We start from the raw sequence: 17,715 nt of genomic DNA on the forward strand, positions 1-17,715 counted from the left end.
TTATGTAATAACAAGCATACAGTCTTATAACTAATTCATTTATAGCAAAAAATATTCTTTGAATACACATTCACTGAAATACATACTCAGGCTTAAGCTGATTCTATATTCAATCTTTGGTATATTTTATAAAATCAATTACAGTGGGAACTTGCATATTCTGTCATTTACCTGATTTTATTTTCTAGTGTAAATCAACTAAAATTGGATTTTATTACAGCAAAATATTGATTGGCTTTTATTGAGAACTCAGATGTGAAAAAATACTTTTATTTCAGTAAAAACAATTAACCCACACATGGTAAAAATAGTATATATAATGTAGTAATATTATTCTATTAATTCTTTTACCTTTCATCTATCTATATGCCTCAATGGTACTGGGCATTTGTTCCTTAAGCCTGAGAATAATAATAATAATAATAATAATAATAATAATAATAATAATAATAATAATATTTTCATTTTTATTTTTATTATTACCATTCTCATTATTACAAATGGAAACCTTTATGATTTGCCATTTAATACTTAACTGAACCTTTAATAATAATCTTGGGTCATGATGAATATTCATTATGAGGTAGAGCCACAGTAAAAGATGAAAGTTAAGGTACCCTGATAGATCCAGCGAGATGACTCAGCAGGTAAAAGTTCTGGCCAAGCAACCTGGCAAAGATAGTTCAATCCCCAGATCCCAGGGTTGATAAAGAGAGCTGACTTTCAAAAGTTGTCTACTGAGCCAGGTGGTGGTGGCACACACCTTTAATCCCAGCACTCGGGAGGTAGAGACAGGAGGAGGATCTCCGTGAGTTTGAGGCCAGCCTGGTCGACAGAGCGAGTGCCAGGACAGCCTCCAAAACAATACAGAGAAACCCTGTCTTGAAAAACAAACAAACAAAACACAACAAAACAAACAAACAAACAAAAGTTGTCCTCTGACCTTTACATGATTGCCATGGCATGTACACATGTACAGGCTCACACACACACATGCATGCACAATAATAAATAAAATGCTCAGAGTGTGGGGTGTACAGTTGATATCTCTTCACCAGCTTTGACATTGTCTGGGTCCTATCTTACATTGTTATTAATGTTGGACAAAATGTATGTCACAGCTTTAAAGATTTGCATTAGGCTGCTCATGAATGACTGTGGTCTAAGCTCTAGAAAATCTATCAGAAGAAATCACCTCTAGGAAACAGTGAGTTTCTTCTAACTGTCCTTTGTGCCTCCTTTATCTAGACTTATGGCACCCAAAGTGTGTCTTTCATGTCCATATGGGATTTGTATCTGTACCTACATGATGGGCTTACATTTCAATACTCTATAGTGGTATGTTTTATATAATTTCCTTTCAGTTGGGTTTTCCTCCCTTGGTTGAACAATTTATAAGCTTTTCAATAGCAAGATTCTGTCTTACTTACTTTATATTGCCTGAAACTAGCATGTGTTCTGTAATTTATCTGTTGAGACTGTTGTGAGAATATTGCATTTTTTCTCTCCTCAGACTCTGTTACAAATATTATACATATACACTAAGAGATTTTTGAGGTGGAATGCTCATATCATGAGATTCACTCATCTACTTTTAATATTCTTAGAGATTGGTGCAATCATCAGGATATTCTTAGCGATCACTAGTAGTCTCATTTAAACAAAAGTACAATTCTACAAAAAACCATGTTTGGTATCAGCACCACTATGAGATCTGATAGCCAGCAGTCTGCTTTCTGTTCTCACCTTTCATATAGATGGAATAGCACAGTAAGCAGCTTCTTGTGACACCTTCTGTCACTTCCCATAATGTACTGGCTCTTGCCTTCATTTCTCTGCATTGCTGAGAGGGATTCTGTTGTGTGGATGCCCTACTTTCTGTTGATTAGCTCATTATTTGATGGACAGACACTTCAGTCCCGTCTGCTTTTTTGGTCACCTTGAATAAGCTGCTGGAGCATCTGTACATAGAGCCTTATTTAGATGTATGTTTCCATAGGTCATGAAAATGAAATATCTGGGTCATGTGTCTTTAAAATACTGGTAAGTTGTGCCACTATGCATTCTTTTTTATTATTTATTATTATTATTATTTTATTATTTTTATTTTTATTTTTTAAAAAGATTTTATTTATTTATTTATTTATTTATTTATTTATTTATTATGTATACAACATTCTGCCTCCATGTACATCTGCACACCAGAAGAGGGCACCAGATCTCACCACAGATGGTTGTGAGCCACCATGTGGTTTCTGGGAACCAAACTCAGGACCTCTGGAAGAGCCATCGGTGCTCTTAACCTCTGAGCCATCTCTCCAGCCCCCCCCCTTTTTTTTTGCCACTGTGCATTCTTATAAGTAATGAGAGATTCTAGTCAACACTTTTGTATTTGTTATTATGGATACCCATGAGTGTGAATGATATCTTACCAAAATTTGGAAAAAAATGTTTTTAAAAATAGTAACATACTGTGCTAAATACTAGGAAACTAGGTGCAAAATGTTGACACATTGTTAATAGATTAGAGAGGTTTTTGTCAGGGCTGAAGGAGTAGAAGCAAAACTATAACTCTAGCAAATTCTGTATATGGTATCAGTGAGGTATGAAAGTACACATCTATGTCAGGGAGCTATAAACTCTGAAAAGGATGGTGTAGTAGTCCAGATGCATGTGATTATGGAATCAGTAGCTAAGGCAGGAGGACTCCTAGGTTGTCAGCCTACCTGGACTACATAGTAGTATGAGGTTTTCATAAAGACTTCTTTCTATACTGGGCAGTGGTGGCGCATGCCTTTAATCCCAGCATATGGGAGGCAGAGAAGCATGTGAGTCTCTGTGAGTTTGAGACCAGCCTGGTCTGTAGCATGAGTGCCAGGACGGGCTTCTGGTCTGTAGCATGAGTTCTCCAGGACATGGAGAAACCCTGTCTTAAAAAGCAAAACAACAACAACAAAAGACTTGTTCCTAGTCTGCAATGAGAAGTCAACAACTTGTCTTTAAGATGTGCAGGACTTGGACAGATGCAGCACCGGAGATTTATGAATGGACAGTTAGCCCGGAGAAATGTACAGTCAAACCACTGAGGTTCCATCACACAACAAACTGGAAGGAGTAAAATTTAGCATACTGCCAGTGCCAGTATTAAAGAAGAAAGGAAATAGGTGGCCCTTTTACATGTGGCTCGTTTGAAGGCAGAGTAGTACAGCTACTTGGAAATTGTTTAAATAGATGAATTGTGAGCTTCGTACAATGGAATACTACTCAATTAAAATTTAAAAACTGGACAAATGTAACAATGTAGTTGAATTGCAGAAGCAGCATTTATGAAAGGGAAGAAGTCAGATACAGCTAGCAGTCACTGGAAGAAACTCTGAAGCCTGCAGGACTTAGTGACTTATTCTCTGTGTATATGTAACACCTGCTCCTTGGTGAACCTTGGGTGCTGCTTCACGCACGGTCTGTGGTAGATCATCCTCACAGACTGCTAAGACCCTGAGCACAACACTGTTGCCCTCCCAGATCTCAAGTGTTAGCATGCCCAGAGCAAAGCTTTGGCTTATTCCCAGCTTGCTGCATGCTGTTTCTTGCTTAAAAATAGTTGCTTTATACATTTTACCCAGTTTTTTATATTATGTGCATGGTCGTTTTTGCCTGCATGTGTGCCTCTGCACCCCTTGTCATGCCTAGCGCCTGCAGAGACCAGGAGAGAACATTGGATCATCTGGAAATGCAGTTAGAAACAGTTGTGAGCAATCATGTGGATGCTGAGTCTCAAACCTGGGTCCTCTGCAAGAGCAGCCCATACTTTTAACCACTGATCCATTTCTACACCCCCCCCCATTTAATCCAGTTTTATAGTTGTGCATAGATGGAAGGTGAATCCAGTACCACTTTTTCTTTCTCAAACAAAAATAGAAATTCATTGATGTTGTTAATCATTTATTATATGTTCTTCAGGATAAATTTGAGTTTTGAACATAAAGCTAAAATGATTAACAGATACATTAGTGTAATTGATAAAAATTGAAATGATATTCACAGGATTTCCAACAAATCCTCCCTTAAATAAAGGAAGAATTTGTCAGTTTCATTCTAGTTGAATAAAATAAAGGCATGAAACCACTATTGATATTGATTTGTCTTTGTGTTATTTGAAAATGTTAAAATGTAGTTTTTAGTTTTACCCTGAATGTGTGTGTCTATATGTGTGCTTGTTTATGTGAGGGCAGGTGCATGTATGATTATGTGTTCATGTGGAACCCTGAGGTGCTATCTATTTTGTTTTTTGAAACAATGTTTCTCACTGGCCTGGGTCTTATCAGTTTGACTGACCAACAAGGAACTCCAGGGTCTTCAGTTTCCATCTCTTAAACACTAGAGTTGCAAGCATGCATCACCATGCCAGACCTTTTTCAGTGTGAGTTTTAAGAGTCGAACTCCGATCCTCATGCTTGCCCAGCAAGCACTTTATTGACTGAGATGTCTCTTCAACCCATCCCTAGATTTTTTTTAGCTCAAAATTTCTTTTAACATGATTTTAGTAAGGTTTCTGGGTAATCGAAACAATCTCAATAAGATGAGGCACCTTCCAGGCATATAATTAAGATTTGTTTCTTAATATGGCATTAAATGAAATGAATATGTGGCCTTAGCCAAATATATTAGCCTGCACTTAGTCACAGGATACCTTCTTCAAAATGCTTTATATGGAACACAGTAGACAATCATCATAATAAATACTTTAATCATGATGCAATAGCATATAGGAAGTTTGAGTTAGATCCTGAGAAGTACATGATAATGATCCCTAGGAAATGTTTTTGGCTGAGGAGTAGCATGACCAGGTCATGTATTGGAGTGGAAGAAGGGTCATATTGAACTCAGTTGTTTAAATCCTTAGATGTTATTTCTGGAATCAATAGAAAACTCAACAATAAAAGTTGTAGGGAGACACCATAACTATGCCTCCTAAGGGCTGGCTACAGATGTGCCCAACCACGCCCATCAGGGTGTGGTCAAGGTGATGTCAGGATGACTCGAGAAAGGTTTAAAGGAATAGGGACTGCACATGGTAGCTCTTCTCTTTTTCCCTGCTGTTTTGCCTTGTTCTGCTTGCCTACTAGTTGGCTACCTAATAAATATATATGCTGACCATCATGGGCTACCTATTAGTTATTAATCATAATAAAAAGTTACTCATTAAAAATCAAAGCAGAGAAACAGAGGTGTTACACAATTTAGAAACTTTCTAGTTTTCTTTCTGTGTATGGATTAAATTTTAGAAGTCTTCCTATTTGGTGCACACTTGTGGTGTGAGTTGTTGGGTAAGTAAACATTTTCAGGTGATAAAGCCCTTCAGGAGATGCTTCAGGCTTACCTCAGCCCTGAACACCCCTCCTTACACTCAGTCAGACCCTTGACAGACACTCAGGAAATGGAAGCCATTCTTAACTCTGATCAAAGCTGAAAATCAAATGCATGACTACAGATTCCACCACTAAGATTTAATCTCTGTGTTATCTTTGAGGCTCACCTCTGAAAAGGGCTGTAATACCACAGCATTCTCCTCCATTGGTGGTGTCATGTATATCATTACCATGGTTGTTTTCTTACCCTCGGTTGGCTAGCCACAGTTATTCCTTCTGAGGCTGTCAGTGCAAAGAAGTGTCACTCGAGCATCCACCTGCACCTGCCCTTAGTGACAAGGTCAGCTGGCACCCCCACCTTACCTGTGAGTGAGCACATGCTGTCTACCTTGTGCTAGACACCTGAGGTCACTTCACAGCCCAGTCTGTCTCTGTCTGACCCTAATTCTACACCTGCATTTCTCAGCAAAAGAAGCACTTTCAACTGTACTTGCTGAGGGCAAGGGCTGTTGTCTTACTTCAAAGACGTGAGGCAGCAAAATGAATTTTTTTCACTCAAAGCAATATTTAGTGTTGAGTAAGGATAAATTAGCTTCTCATCCTCTTCCTCTTCTTCCCCCTCTTTCTCCTCCTTCCTCACCCCTTCTCTCTTCTTTCTCCCTTCTTGTTCTTTCCCAAGACATATTCTCACTGTGTATCCCTGGATGGCCTGTAACTCATTATGTAGACCAGGCTGACCTCAAATTCATGGAGATCCATCTGCCTCTGCCTCCTAAGTGCTGAGATAAAAGCAGTGTGCCACCATGTCTGGTTATTAGCTTTTTATGTACAGAGGACGGTCTGAGTCAGGGATTATCTCAGACCATCAAGAAAATAAACTAAACAAAGAATTAGCGTTTTAAGGCATAGTACAAAAATAATCCAAACTGTATTCTAGTAAAATTCATTTAGAGTTGCAAAAGTAAAAAGATAATTTTAAACCCATAGTTTTTACTGTAGTTGTGCCATTAGGGTTCTCCGCTGATACTTGCCTAAGGGTTTTCTAGGTTGCAAAGGTCAAATATAGACTTACTCTCCCCGTAGGTATCTGGACAGATTTGTCCTGCTTTGGACACTATTCAAAGATAATCCTTTTTAGTTTCCTTTATGATGGTTCCAGAGTTGTATGTTCAAATACATATTACTCTACTTTCAAAATGGAGGGTGACAGGATGCTTGGTTGTCCTCTGAAGAGACACAAAAGATTCAGTAAATCCTCTCTGACTGTGGGAGGAGTAGTCCATTGCATCTCTTTGACCTTGTGAACTTTCCTAGCAAGCACATTTTTTCATAAGATTTGGTGCTGAATTCTGCCAAGCACAAGCATTTAAGGCACTCCATCCGTGGCTCTTCTGCTTCTCTTATCTAATGCTTTGCTGTCATCTCCATGATGAGTGTGACGTCTTCTCAAATTCAGGATCTCTGTGGAGTGAAGGATGCATGGAGCAAGAATATTCTAACTGAAGTGGCACAGGTGTTTCTGGTCTTGCTAAGTGAAACAACCTGTTAATTTTTGTAATCTTTGTGTTGTGGGGGGGAAAAAAGCACTTGCTAGCTAGTGCAGCATATCAAATGCCAGGGCTGTCTTAATTTTCTCAAGAAGGAGCTTCCATCTGGAGTGGCAACTGCAGTTGAAATCATCTTCTAATTAAGTTTATGATAATCTGTCATGGTTCTTCTTTTCTTTTTTATTTTAATTTTTTGCCATCCTTTCCAAATCTATTAGTTTTTGCAGTGGCAAAACTAGTGAAAGCATTTGCTAAACATGTGATTCTCAAGTCTCTACTCTCTTTTGGGATGCCTTGCTGAAGAAATGAAGCTTTGCTTGTTTGTGACTAACCCCTCCTAAATCTGTTTAGCCACTGCTGAGACATTTGAAGTTTGGAGTCCACCAGTTGTTGAAAGACACATTCTAATAATAAACTCAATGACTGGAAAAATAACACCAATACAATTTCTAAGGTTTGTTTTTAGACATTTGATGTTGTTTGGTGCTATTAAAGATGGGATTGCTTTAAAAATCTTACTTTGCAATTGTCCTTTGCATGTATGTAGAAATTCAATTGCTTTTTCACTTGCTGATCTCTCATGCTGAGACCTTATTGCATTTGCTTAGTACAATAAATCCTCTCTTCCTCTGTCTTTCTCTTGTTTTGTTTTATGTCCTGATAGTTGCCTGAAAGCCCTGACAGTTTTACTTCTTTCCAGTTATTTTCTACCTTCTTTATCCTGCCTCATTGCATGGCCTAGGAAGGCCCTCCAGTGCATTGTTGAATAGAAGTAGTGACAGCAGGTACCCTTGTGTCATTCCTGAGCTCAGAGGTAAAAGCCAAGATCTGGGCCCTGGGTTCACTGCTGCCGGGGAAGTGGCATTCTCAAACCTCAGTGGAAAACCTTAAAATGTTTATATAACCATACACACACACATACATCTACACTGTGTCAACTGAGTACATTACATGTCTTAATTAGGTTTTTCAGTTGCTGTGATAAAATACCCTGACCAAATGCAGTTTGGGGAGGAGAAGGTTTAGTTCGTCTTTCAATGGGATGATGTAGTCCATCATCCAGAGAAATCAGGACATTAACTCAGGCCAGACGGTAGCCTGGACACAGTTTCTGGGCACAGGAACTGAGGCAGAGGCCACAGAGGAGTTCTACCACTTGGCGTGCAGACTGCTTTATCACAGCACTGGGGACCTCCAGCATATGTCTGTCTGAGCTGGGCCCTCCCACATCAGTGCTCAGTCAAGAAAATACACAGCAAGCTTGCTCACAGACAAGTCTGACTGGGGCCTTTTTCTCAATTGAAGATTCCTCCTCTCAAATGACTCCAGCTTATGTCAAGTTAACACTAAACAAGCCAGCACAGTGTCTATGCATTTTCTCTTTAATTCTTATTCATCGTAAGAGTTGTTTCTAGCTTTTTCCCTTTCTGTATTCTAACTCCTTTATCTCACATAAGAGACCTGGCTACATTTACTGGGAGTTTTGCCTTTTGATCATCAGGCTGTTCATAGTCTTTCTCCTCTGGCTTCATGCATCTGTTTGCTTTACTTGCCATTTACAGATGGCCCTCAACGTGAACTTCAGAGGACCCTCACTGCCCACCCTACAGATGATAGCGTCTTTCTGCAGTTCAGCACCATGGTCAGGACTCTTTCTCAGCTAGGCTGTCTTGTGTGCACCACTGTCCTGGACACCCTCCCCATAGTCTTCTAACATCTGTCAGTGCAGTGCACATGTAATCCTGCTCATGTGAATGCCTGTAGGAATTGAAATCTTGGACTCTTTCATTCCTGACATTAATAACTACATTACCAGTTTTCCTAACTAGTCTGTTCTAACAATTTATCAATTTCATTTCTGTTTTTAATGAATTATATCTTCATTTGCTAAATCTTTCTGATCTATGCATGTTTTTATGTGCCCACACATCCTAGAACATGCACTTAAACCTAGGGAATTCTTGACTCACTATATGCCAGTGGAAATATAGGTGTTATCTAATTTAATTCATTGGCAGATGAAGTACAAGAAAGGGGAGAGAGGAGAGTATTATTTAATGAGTTAAACTTTCTGTTGAGGCTGCATTTGCAGCTACATACAGAAAAGGAAGCTGTCATGTTTTACTTTGGTGTTTGATTTTGTTTTTTGTTTCTTGTTTTTGTTTTTTGAAACAGGGTTTCTCTGTGTAGCTTTTGAGCCTATCCTGGCACTCGCTCTGGAGACCAGGCTGGCCTCAAACTCACAGAGATTCTCCTGCCTCTGTCTCCTGAGTGATGGGATTAAAGGCGTGCACCACCAACACCTGGCTACTTTGGTGTTTAAATTTGTATTCCTTGGTCATCAAAGTTGGGGTAGATATTTCTGATACTCAGACTCGCCTGGGTGCTTTTTTGATTGTTTGGTTTTGGGGTTTTTGCTTTTTGCTTTTGCTTCTCCATCCTCAGATTTCATGCATGTCACTTGTCAGTCCCAAGTAGCTACTGACCCTCAAGCAGAAGGAGGGAAGAAGGAGGTGCCAAATGAGTGTCCCTGCTTTCATCAGAAAAACCAAAGCATGCCTGGCACCCAGGCTGGGACCCTCCATTTAAGCCCATTGGCAGGTGTAGCTGGGGCACTGCAAGGAGGACAGGGCTCCCTTGTGTGGACTGTGCCATGCACTTGTCTCAGTTTCTTGGCTACTAACATGGCTGCGGTTATTAATACATCCTCTCTAGCTTAGCTTCAACTTAATTGTTTTGATAACTTCTTAAAATTTGTACTAAACTCAGTAGGTAAGACACTTTATTTAAAATTAGGGCTTTTGATCAAGTATCTAAATTCATAATTAGGGCATTAATATTTTTGAATGAGGGCTTTTGTATTTTTTAATGAAGCCTTTAATTGTTATGTAGATTTTTAAGGAAGAGCTGTATTGAACTTAATATAAACCACCATAAAATAAAATCCATAGTATTTTATTTTAAACTACCTTTTTCAGAGTCCCTTTTGTAAAAGCGTTGTTTAACTTGAATACTCAACACTGAATTCTGGATCTATCTACATATTTGTAAGCTGAGCCAGTATATCTACAGTCTTATATAGTTTCATAGTTCTCCTTCCTCATTTATGTATATGATGACAGTGCATGTGTGCACCATAACATCTATACCATTATATTGTGGAGTGTCCAATAAGCATTATGTAGGAGATAGATCAGAATTAAAAGGGTTTAATTTCTTGGAAAGAAGATGAGACATGGCAATATTTTTAAAACAAAGATTATCAGATTATTTAAAATTTTATATTATATGTGAATCCCTTATCTCTCCTTCATCCCAGCCATTCATAGATATTAAAGAGTGAGACAGATTATTAAAAGGTAATTTAAGAGAGGGGGAAATGCAGCTTCCTGTCATTGCTGGAAGTGATACTTCCTGTGGTCCAGGAACAGCTGGGCATTCAGGTAGACTCAGAGACCCCAAGCAGGGACTGAGCATGGCTCATTTAGTTTGTAAAACCAACTGGAAAAAATGCTAAGCTGAATGCTGACTAAAATGTATCCCCATAACTGAGAAAGTAACAGAGCTCTTAAGTTTTACCCCTCGTGCTTTTATGGCCTTTCCAGGGGTTTCTGATCATAAGGGAATTGATGAAGTATATAGAGCACTGGGAATAAACAGACAGTTTTGATCAGATTTGTTAGTATGGTTCATAACAATCAATGATTTTTATTTTTCCTGATCTTACTGGGTGAGAGGAGAGTGGGGCATTGGGTGATTTAATTTCTGTGCCTGGGCTGAGGAAAAAGAAAACTCATTTAGGAATTGTAACAGTTGTGCTGTTGAGCGTTTGCTTTGCTTTCTGAAGTTATCTACAGTTACTGTGGACTGACACTGAGTAGAAACAGTGACCACACTCTTGTCCTTGTCAGGGAGCTGCATTCAGAGAATGAGGAGGACGCCGCCATTGGATGAGCTTCAGCCACCGCCTTACCAAGACGACAGCGGCTCTCCTCACCTCTCATGCACACCCTCCGAAATCGGGGACGGGAAGTGTGAGGTTTCCCGCTGCAGCAACAGCCCACAGTGTTCTTTCAACAAGTGCCCCAGTGAAGGAAGCACGGGGCATGAGGCAGAGAGCTTCCACAACAAAGGATATGAAGATGATGTCCCTAGTGACAGCACCGCAGTCCTCAGCCCGGAAGTAAGCAGAAGCATCCTGCAGCTGCCAGTGCGAGTCCTCTGGAGGTTGGGGGCCTTGTCCTTTCCCTCTGGGTGACAGTAGGTCTTTACAGTGTCACAGGCCCTGTATTCTCATACCAGTGCCAAGCCTTCATCTAACAAACTCACTGAGGCTGCTACAGCCTATATCCCACACCCTTCACATAACAAAGAGACAGGATAAGGATGGTTGTTGTTTCTTAAATACTTTACACAGAATGTTCTGGAATGATTTACATTTTTGCTCATGCTTCATGCTTTTTATTATCATTTTATTTTGGGTTTTTATTTGTTAATTAATTTTTGTTGTTTTATTTGTTAATATTTTATTCGCCTTTCAAATTTTTCAAAGGTTTTACAAGCCTTTCAAATTAACCTTACAAATGCAAGAACAAATGCTGGTTAGCTTTACTGGTAAAATTTCACAATTTTCTAAACTTAGTGTGGCTGGCTGCTTCTGTTGGTTACTGTTCTGGAATGAAAACAGCAACAAAATAATTGTTGTTTCAAAGCCTTTTTGTAATCCAAAAAGAATTTGTCTCATTCATTCTTAGGATGAAGACTAGGTAACCCAGGCCTTACATGCAGCAATTTTCTGCATGTAGGATTTGCTTTCTTTTACAAGTTTTACATTACATTGCAAGCTTCTACAGCTTCCACCCCTGCCAGCGTTAACACTCTGACATGGTCGGTGCTGATAGTTTTGTATCTGCTGTCTAAATAATGAAGGTAGTTTTCTAATACACAGTATGATTAAGCTGTAGACAGAATTTCTTTGGTTTGGGGTTTTTCTCCTATAACTAAAAAGCACTGTAACTACTTTTCTGGTAGTTTTAGTATTGTCATACAGTGTCTGACCTAGAAGAAAATGTTGATTGATACTTTAGGCATAATGTGTCATACCATCAATTTCCTTGTGTGCTAGCTATCACCTAAACATATTCGAGAACTTTGTGTTTTGCAAACTGTATAAGGAGCCACCAATTTAACAGTGGCTCTGGATTATAACAGTGACCACAATAGTATATGACACCTAGCCAGCTTATTCATTGTTCACAGTCACTTCTTCAGGAAGTAAAAAATGCTAGTGTCAAAGAGAAACAGGCAGCTGTGTTCCAGCCTAGGTCCCTATGAGTGCAGAAACGGAGTTAGTGACAGACACCTTACTCTGTACATTTTTGTCATGCTGAGTTGTTGCTGGAGGATTTCTTTGTTGCAGTTGTGCCATTGTTGGGACACACTCAAGGCAAACTGTCCCAGAGGCCTTAATCACCAAAGTAAAATGTTCAAATGACAACCAGATGCCTAAGTGTGTGTGTCTGTGCATGTGTGTATTTTATTCTACTTCAGATGCAAAGCAGAAGAGAAATTAAGCAAATTAAGGTAAGGTAGGCTAACATACTTGGCATAGGATGTCAGAGCAGATAGGTGGCAAGCCCACACTGGCCGCTTGTCCAGGCCTGTGCATTTTTCTCCCTGTCTACTCATCAGTCTGATAAGGGGCACCCACAGCTGGCAGTAAATTTTTGTTTATGGGAGAGAGAAAGAGGAAAATATACCTGTCCACTGGAACTTGCCAATTAGAGAAACTTGCTACCTCAGAAACAGGATTTTTTTTCCTTATATTTCATAGTAGAACCTATGAGTGACAAAACCCTTGGCTTGTGGTCAGCATGACAAGGCATGAGCTTTTCATCTCTCTCTGAGCCTAGTGTGTACTTGTCCCATCACATATTCTTTGTAGTCCATGGATCTTTGACATATCTTGTAGGTTGCTACCTGAGGACTGTGCCTGTGTCTCAAGCTGATTGCTTATCTGTAGGTAACCACACTGTGTGTATTTCAGAAGCTATGTATTGCTTATTAACACTATGCAGTATCAGGGGCTCCTGTCCTATTGTTTTCTGCTTAAAGAAGAGCCTTCTACCTACCCCAAGCTAACAGAGGGCTTAGAACACAGTGCTAAGTTGACTGAAAAACTCTCTTTCGCTCAACTGAATAAACCAGGCTATGCATAATGCCCCCCTCCCCGATTCAGGGCCAACTTCTCTGTGAATCTTCCACTGCCTAGAGCCCTGCCCTTGTTTTTTTGGTTCAAACTGATCCCACACACTGCCTGTGTGCCTGCTTGTGGAACAAGAATGGAGAGCAAGCACTTCCATTATAAAACTGAGATAGAGGTTTCTCAAAGGAGCTCTGTGTGCCTCCATCTGCCCAAGCTGTACCATAAACACATCCAAGAGAGCCTCTGGGTGCTTCTGGGTTGGGTGTCATTTGAGCTAATAGGAGAAGGAAGACCAAGGTCACCACGGTTCAGTGCCACAGTAGCTCTGAATCCAAGGTAGTTTGTATCTTATTCAATACTTGAAGGGTCACAGCGTGTGGCTCAAAGGTCAGAGACCTGGTTTAGGTAACTAGATAAGATCCCCAGACATCTCAGGTAGTTAGACTAGCTGGAATCTGAGACAGTTGCTGGTAAAATGGTCTCAGTTTCTGACCTTGTCATAAGTAAAGTGCAGTTTTAGCCTGTCTTCATTTTGAAATGTGTATTTCACCGTGTCATTGACAATTAATGTGGAGAAAAATACAGTTGTTTTGAGTTCTGATTGAAAATTTAGCTAAACATGGTCTATGATATGGAGAGTAACTATTTGGATGCACAATGTCTTGAACCCTTTGCATTTCTATTCAGGTTTCCCATATTCTATTTTAGATGGAGTCATCTTAGACATCCCTGAAAATGGAGCCACATTTCTCTGTAGCATTTAACTTGGCTCTTCTCTGTAGACTTCTCCATCAGTTAATATGCACATTAAACTGTAGCTTACATAAATATACACCAATTTTCTCAAAACCCTGATAGTGAATATTGTACTCAAAAGATGTCTTCATTGTCAAGCACTTAAATTATGCTGCCCTATAAACTAACTTTGGCCTGTAGTTGACTGATACTTCAGTTTTCTCCATGACAGCAAATGAAAATTGTTTTTATATCACACTCTAAAAGAAATTGGCGTTTATTTACATGCTAGATTAAGTAATGGGGTTAAAAACTAAAAACATTTAAATTTGCTTTTCTTAGGACATGTCAGCTCCAGGATCCTCCTCACAGCTTCCTAAACCTTTTGACCCAGAGCCAGAAGCTAAGTATGGCACCCTGGATGTGACTTTTGACTATGACTCACAAAGACAGAAGCTTCTGGTAACGGTGACAGCGGTCACAGACATCCCAACACATAACAGGACAGGTGGCAACTCATGGCAGGTGCACCTTGTCCTTCTCCCTATAAAGAAACAGAGAGCCAAAACCAGCATCCAGAGAGGACCATGCCCTGTCTTCACAGAAACATTCAGATTTAACCACGTTGAATCGGAGATGATCGGAAACTATGCAGTTAGGTTTAGACTGTATGGTGTCCATCGTATGAAGAAAGAAAAGATTGTGGGGGAAAAGATTTTTTATTTAACAAAGTTGAATCTTCAAGGGAAAATGTCGTTACCGGTGATACTGGAACCTTCTTACAATCCTTCTGTGAGTATCTCTTCGAATGCCCTAGCCAGAGTTTCTGTTCATGGCACAGAAGAAGTCTATAACCAACGCCACTGCTTCCACACTGTGTCATTTGCATAGCACCCAGACACATCTATCTAAGCCTTTCTGTTTTGTGTCGATCATGATTTATTTCATGTGCTTTGTTCTCTCCTTCTGAGCTCTCAAGCAAGTCTTTGTGTTCATTCCTGTTAACCACACTAAATGGTTGATTGTTGGTTACCCTTCTCCTTCCAGGTTAAACTAGATGGCACAAGAGGAGCTGTCTAACCCATCTTCCACAGAGTGTATATTGCTGCCCAAGACAGAATTATTTTTCTAGAACCACCACAAATTATTTTAAAAGTAAAAAACAAGTCCTTGTTTCATTTTACATCCTTTTTGAGAAAAGACTGAAAAGTATTTCTCAGTGAAAAATTATGACCGCAAGCTTTTTAATTTTTTCCAGATTATAATCACACACACACACACACTATATATATATATATATATATATATATATATATATATTTTAACAAAATTCCCATGAAGCATTGCAGATTACAGGAGAGTAATGCCTGCATTGTTTATTTAAACCAGGGAGATGCATTATGTCACATAGTTATTTCAGTATGAGAAAATCTGTGACTTGGGTAAGTGTAAATTATGACTTATATTTATTCCTTTCTGTGTTATATTGGAAAAGAAACATTTTGTAATATAAATATACAGACTTTAGAATAGATTTAAATTTTAAGTTAGAGGTCTGATGTTCCATGGTTGTTTCTAAGCTGTGACCATATAAGCCTAAAGCCCAGCCTCCGGCCATTGCATCATACCAGGCAGTATCTGAACCGAACCTGCCAGCTTCCGTTCACCTGAAGTAGCAGACAGGCTACTTAAACCAGGCTCTTGCAGGATCTTTATAAGGAAAAATGATGGTAGGTATAACATGTCTTGTGGATTTCAGTTTTATTGATACAATTAACACCTCATTTAAAATTTTTAGATTAAGTAATTTTGGGGAAATGCCTCTTAAAAAGTTTTCTTGTTCTTGAGAATTTCATACATGTGCACAGTAAAATATGATCATATTTTCCCAAATTCCTCCCATGTTTCCCTCAACATATCCCCATCCCAACTACATATCTTTTTTTGAATAACCCACTAAGTCCAGTTAGTGCTGCCCATATGCATAGATGTGGGGCCATCTACTGGAGCATGGGACTCCTACCAATAGCCACATCCTCAGAAAAAGACTGATTCTCCCTCTCCCTCCCAGCTGCCAATAGCTCCTCAGTAAGGGGTACAGCCTTGAGATCCATGATCTACCCCATCTGTGATAGGATCTTGGCTCACTTGATCCTGTACAGATAATGACGGCTCCTGTGAATTTATGGGTGGTGATAGTCACATCATGTCCAGAAAACACTTCACAGCACTCTTCCCCATCCTCTGGCTCTTACACTACTCTGCCTTCTCTTCAGTGGTGCTACCTGAGCCTGGGAAGGGGCCGACACTGACATGGGTCTTCCACTTAGAGCTGAGTGAGCACTCAGTCTTATTCTCAGAACTTTGACCAATTGTGCTCCTCCCCTTGCAAAAAGAAGCTTCCTTTGCCAAGGTTGAGAGTAGCCCAGGGCCTTTGTCCTCCCCAGATGGCTGTGGGGTTTTGTCCAGGATTATGAAGCCAAGTATAACATTCTCTCTGGGGGAGCAGGCCTCAAATCCAACCAGAAAGTGGATTATTTACCCCATGCTTTGGTCAGCATTATTGTGAAGACAAACCGTGATCAAGGCTTATACCTTTCCACCCCCAGGGTTCTGCCTCTCTACGTCCATATCACCTTAAATCTACTATTCCCCTCTCTAAAAGCACCCCAGAGGCCCCTTTCTAGTTTCCTGCTTCCTCTTGTGCTCTAAGTTAAACACACAAAACAAAAGGTGTGAAGCTGAATCCACATTTGAGAGAGAACACAGTGTCTGCCTTTCTTGGCATGGGTGCCCTCCATTTGCATCCATTTACCTGCATATTTAATGATTTCATTTTCCTTTACAGTAGAGTTGTACTGCACTGTGTAAATGCCTTTTCAAATGGGTGTGCTTTGTAGGAAGAAAAGAGAAGGAACATAGCATGTTTTGGGGGCACACATTTTTATAAGCATGAGATATCCTGCTATTAATCTAGTTTTTAAAATTTTTCACTATCTAGTATGGATGAGTAGTAGTTTTCTGTGGATAATAGGCTTTTATACATTAATGAGTGAGTTAAGTTAGAAGAGAAAAACTGGCATCAAAAGCTATGTGTTTGTAGTGCTTTGATGACTTCATCTGTTCCCAGTTCTATATTGATTGTATTCTTTTTCCATAGACAATAGAACATTTTTATATCTACTCAAACTAAAAGGCTCCTACGTTGCATACATTACTCTGTAGTCATGGATTCTGTAATACTTTTGGCCAGGCAGGACAGTGAGTTCTAGGGGCTACTTCCAAGAAGATAAAAGTGCTAGGTAAGTCGCTCCTAAACCTACTATTTACATCTACAGAAAGGTGTCTGTCTTCTGCTCTTAGAAATTTCCCCTAGGTGCCAGTGTGCCTGTCATATTTAGTAGCTGCATTTCATTGCTCTTTAGTCTTGCTTTGCCCTTCCTACTCTCTCAAAATCTTAGAATTCATCGCACTGCAGTTTTTAGGCCACTATTATACTGAACTATACTATATATATTATACTGAACTATACTAACACTATTATACTGAATATAAACATATAATATAATAGAACTCATGCATTTTCTGTATGTGCTATAGTGCTGATGCCTTCTTTGCTTAACTTTTAACATAAGCTGAATGGAAAATTCTTGTTATTATAGTTTACTTGATAGAGCTTCTCTTTGATTTTGTAAGGCATCTTTAGGAGTTACATTTGTGGGGGGGGAAGATTACTTCCATATTTAGTCATTCATTCTGGTAGCTTTCTAGTGATTATTATTGTTATTATTGCAAGAATATTAACCTTTCTCCAAGGAAATCTCAATCCAGCACCCAATTTTACAAAACACTTTAAAAT

At 39.4% G+C, this 17,715-nt stretch overlaps 1 protein-coding gene across 2 annotated transcripts in view; it reads left to right on the plus strand.

Moving 5' to 3' along the window:
- The window catches only part of Syt14 (synaptotagmin 14), a 60,610-nt gene that overhangs the window by 17,664 nt on the left and 25,231 nt on the right, over window positions 1–17,715 (plus strand). For both annotated transcript variants that reach the window (XM_035445740.1, XM_027416549.2), the window contains exons 3-4: window positions 10,828–11,099; window positions 14,199–14,648. In XM_035445740.1, the coding sequence (XP_035301631.1) occupies window positions 10,828–11,099; window positions 14,199–14,648 (722 nt within the window). The remainder of the gene's footprint in view (window positions 1–10,827; window positions 11,100–14,198; window positions 14,649–17,715) is intronic.

This window comes from Cricetulus griseus, chromosome 5 (genome assembly GCF_003668045.3).
Source record: "Cricetulus griseus strain 17A/GY chromosome 5, alternate assembly CriGri-PICRH-1.0, whole genome shotgun sequence".
Lineage (NCBI taxonomy): Eukaryota > Metazoa > Chordata > Mammalia > Rodentia > Cricetidae > Cricetulus > Cricetulus griseus.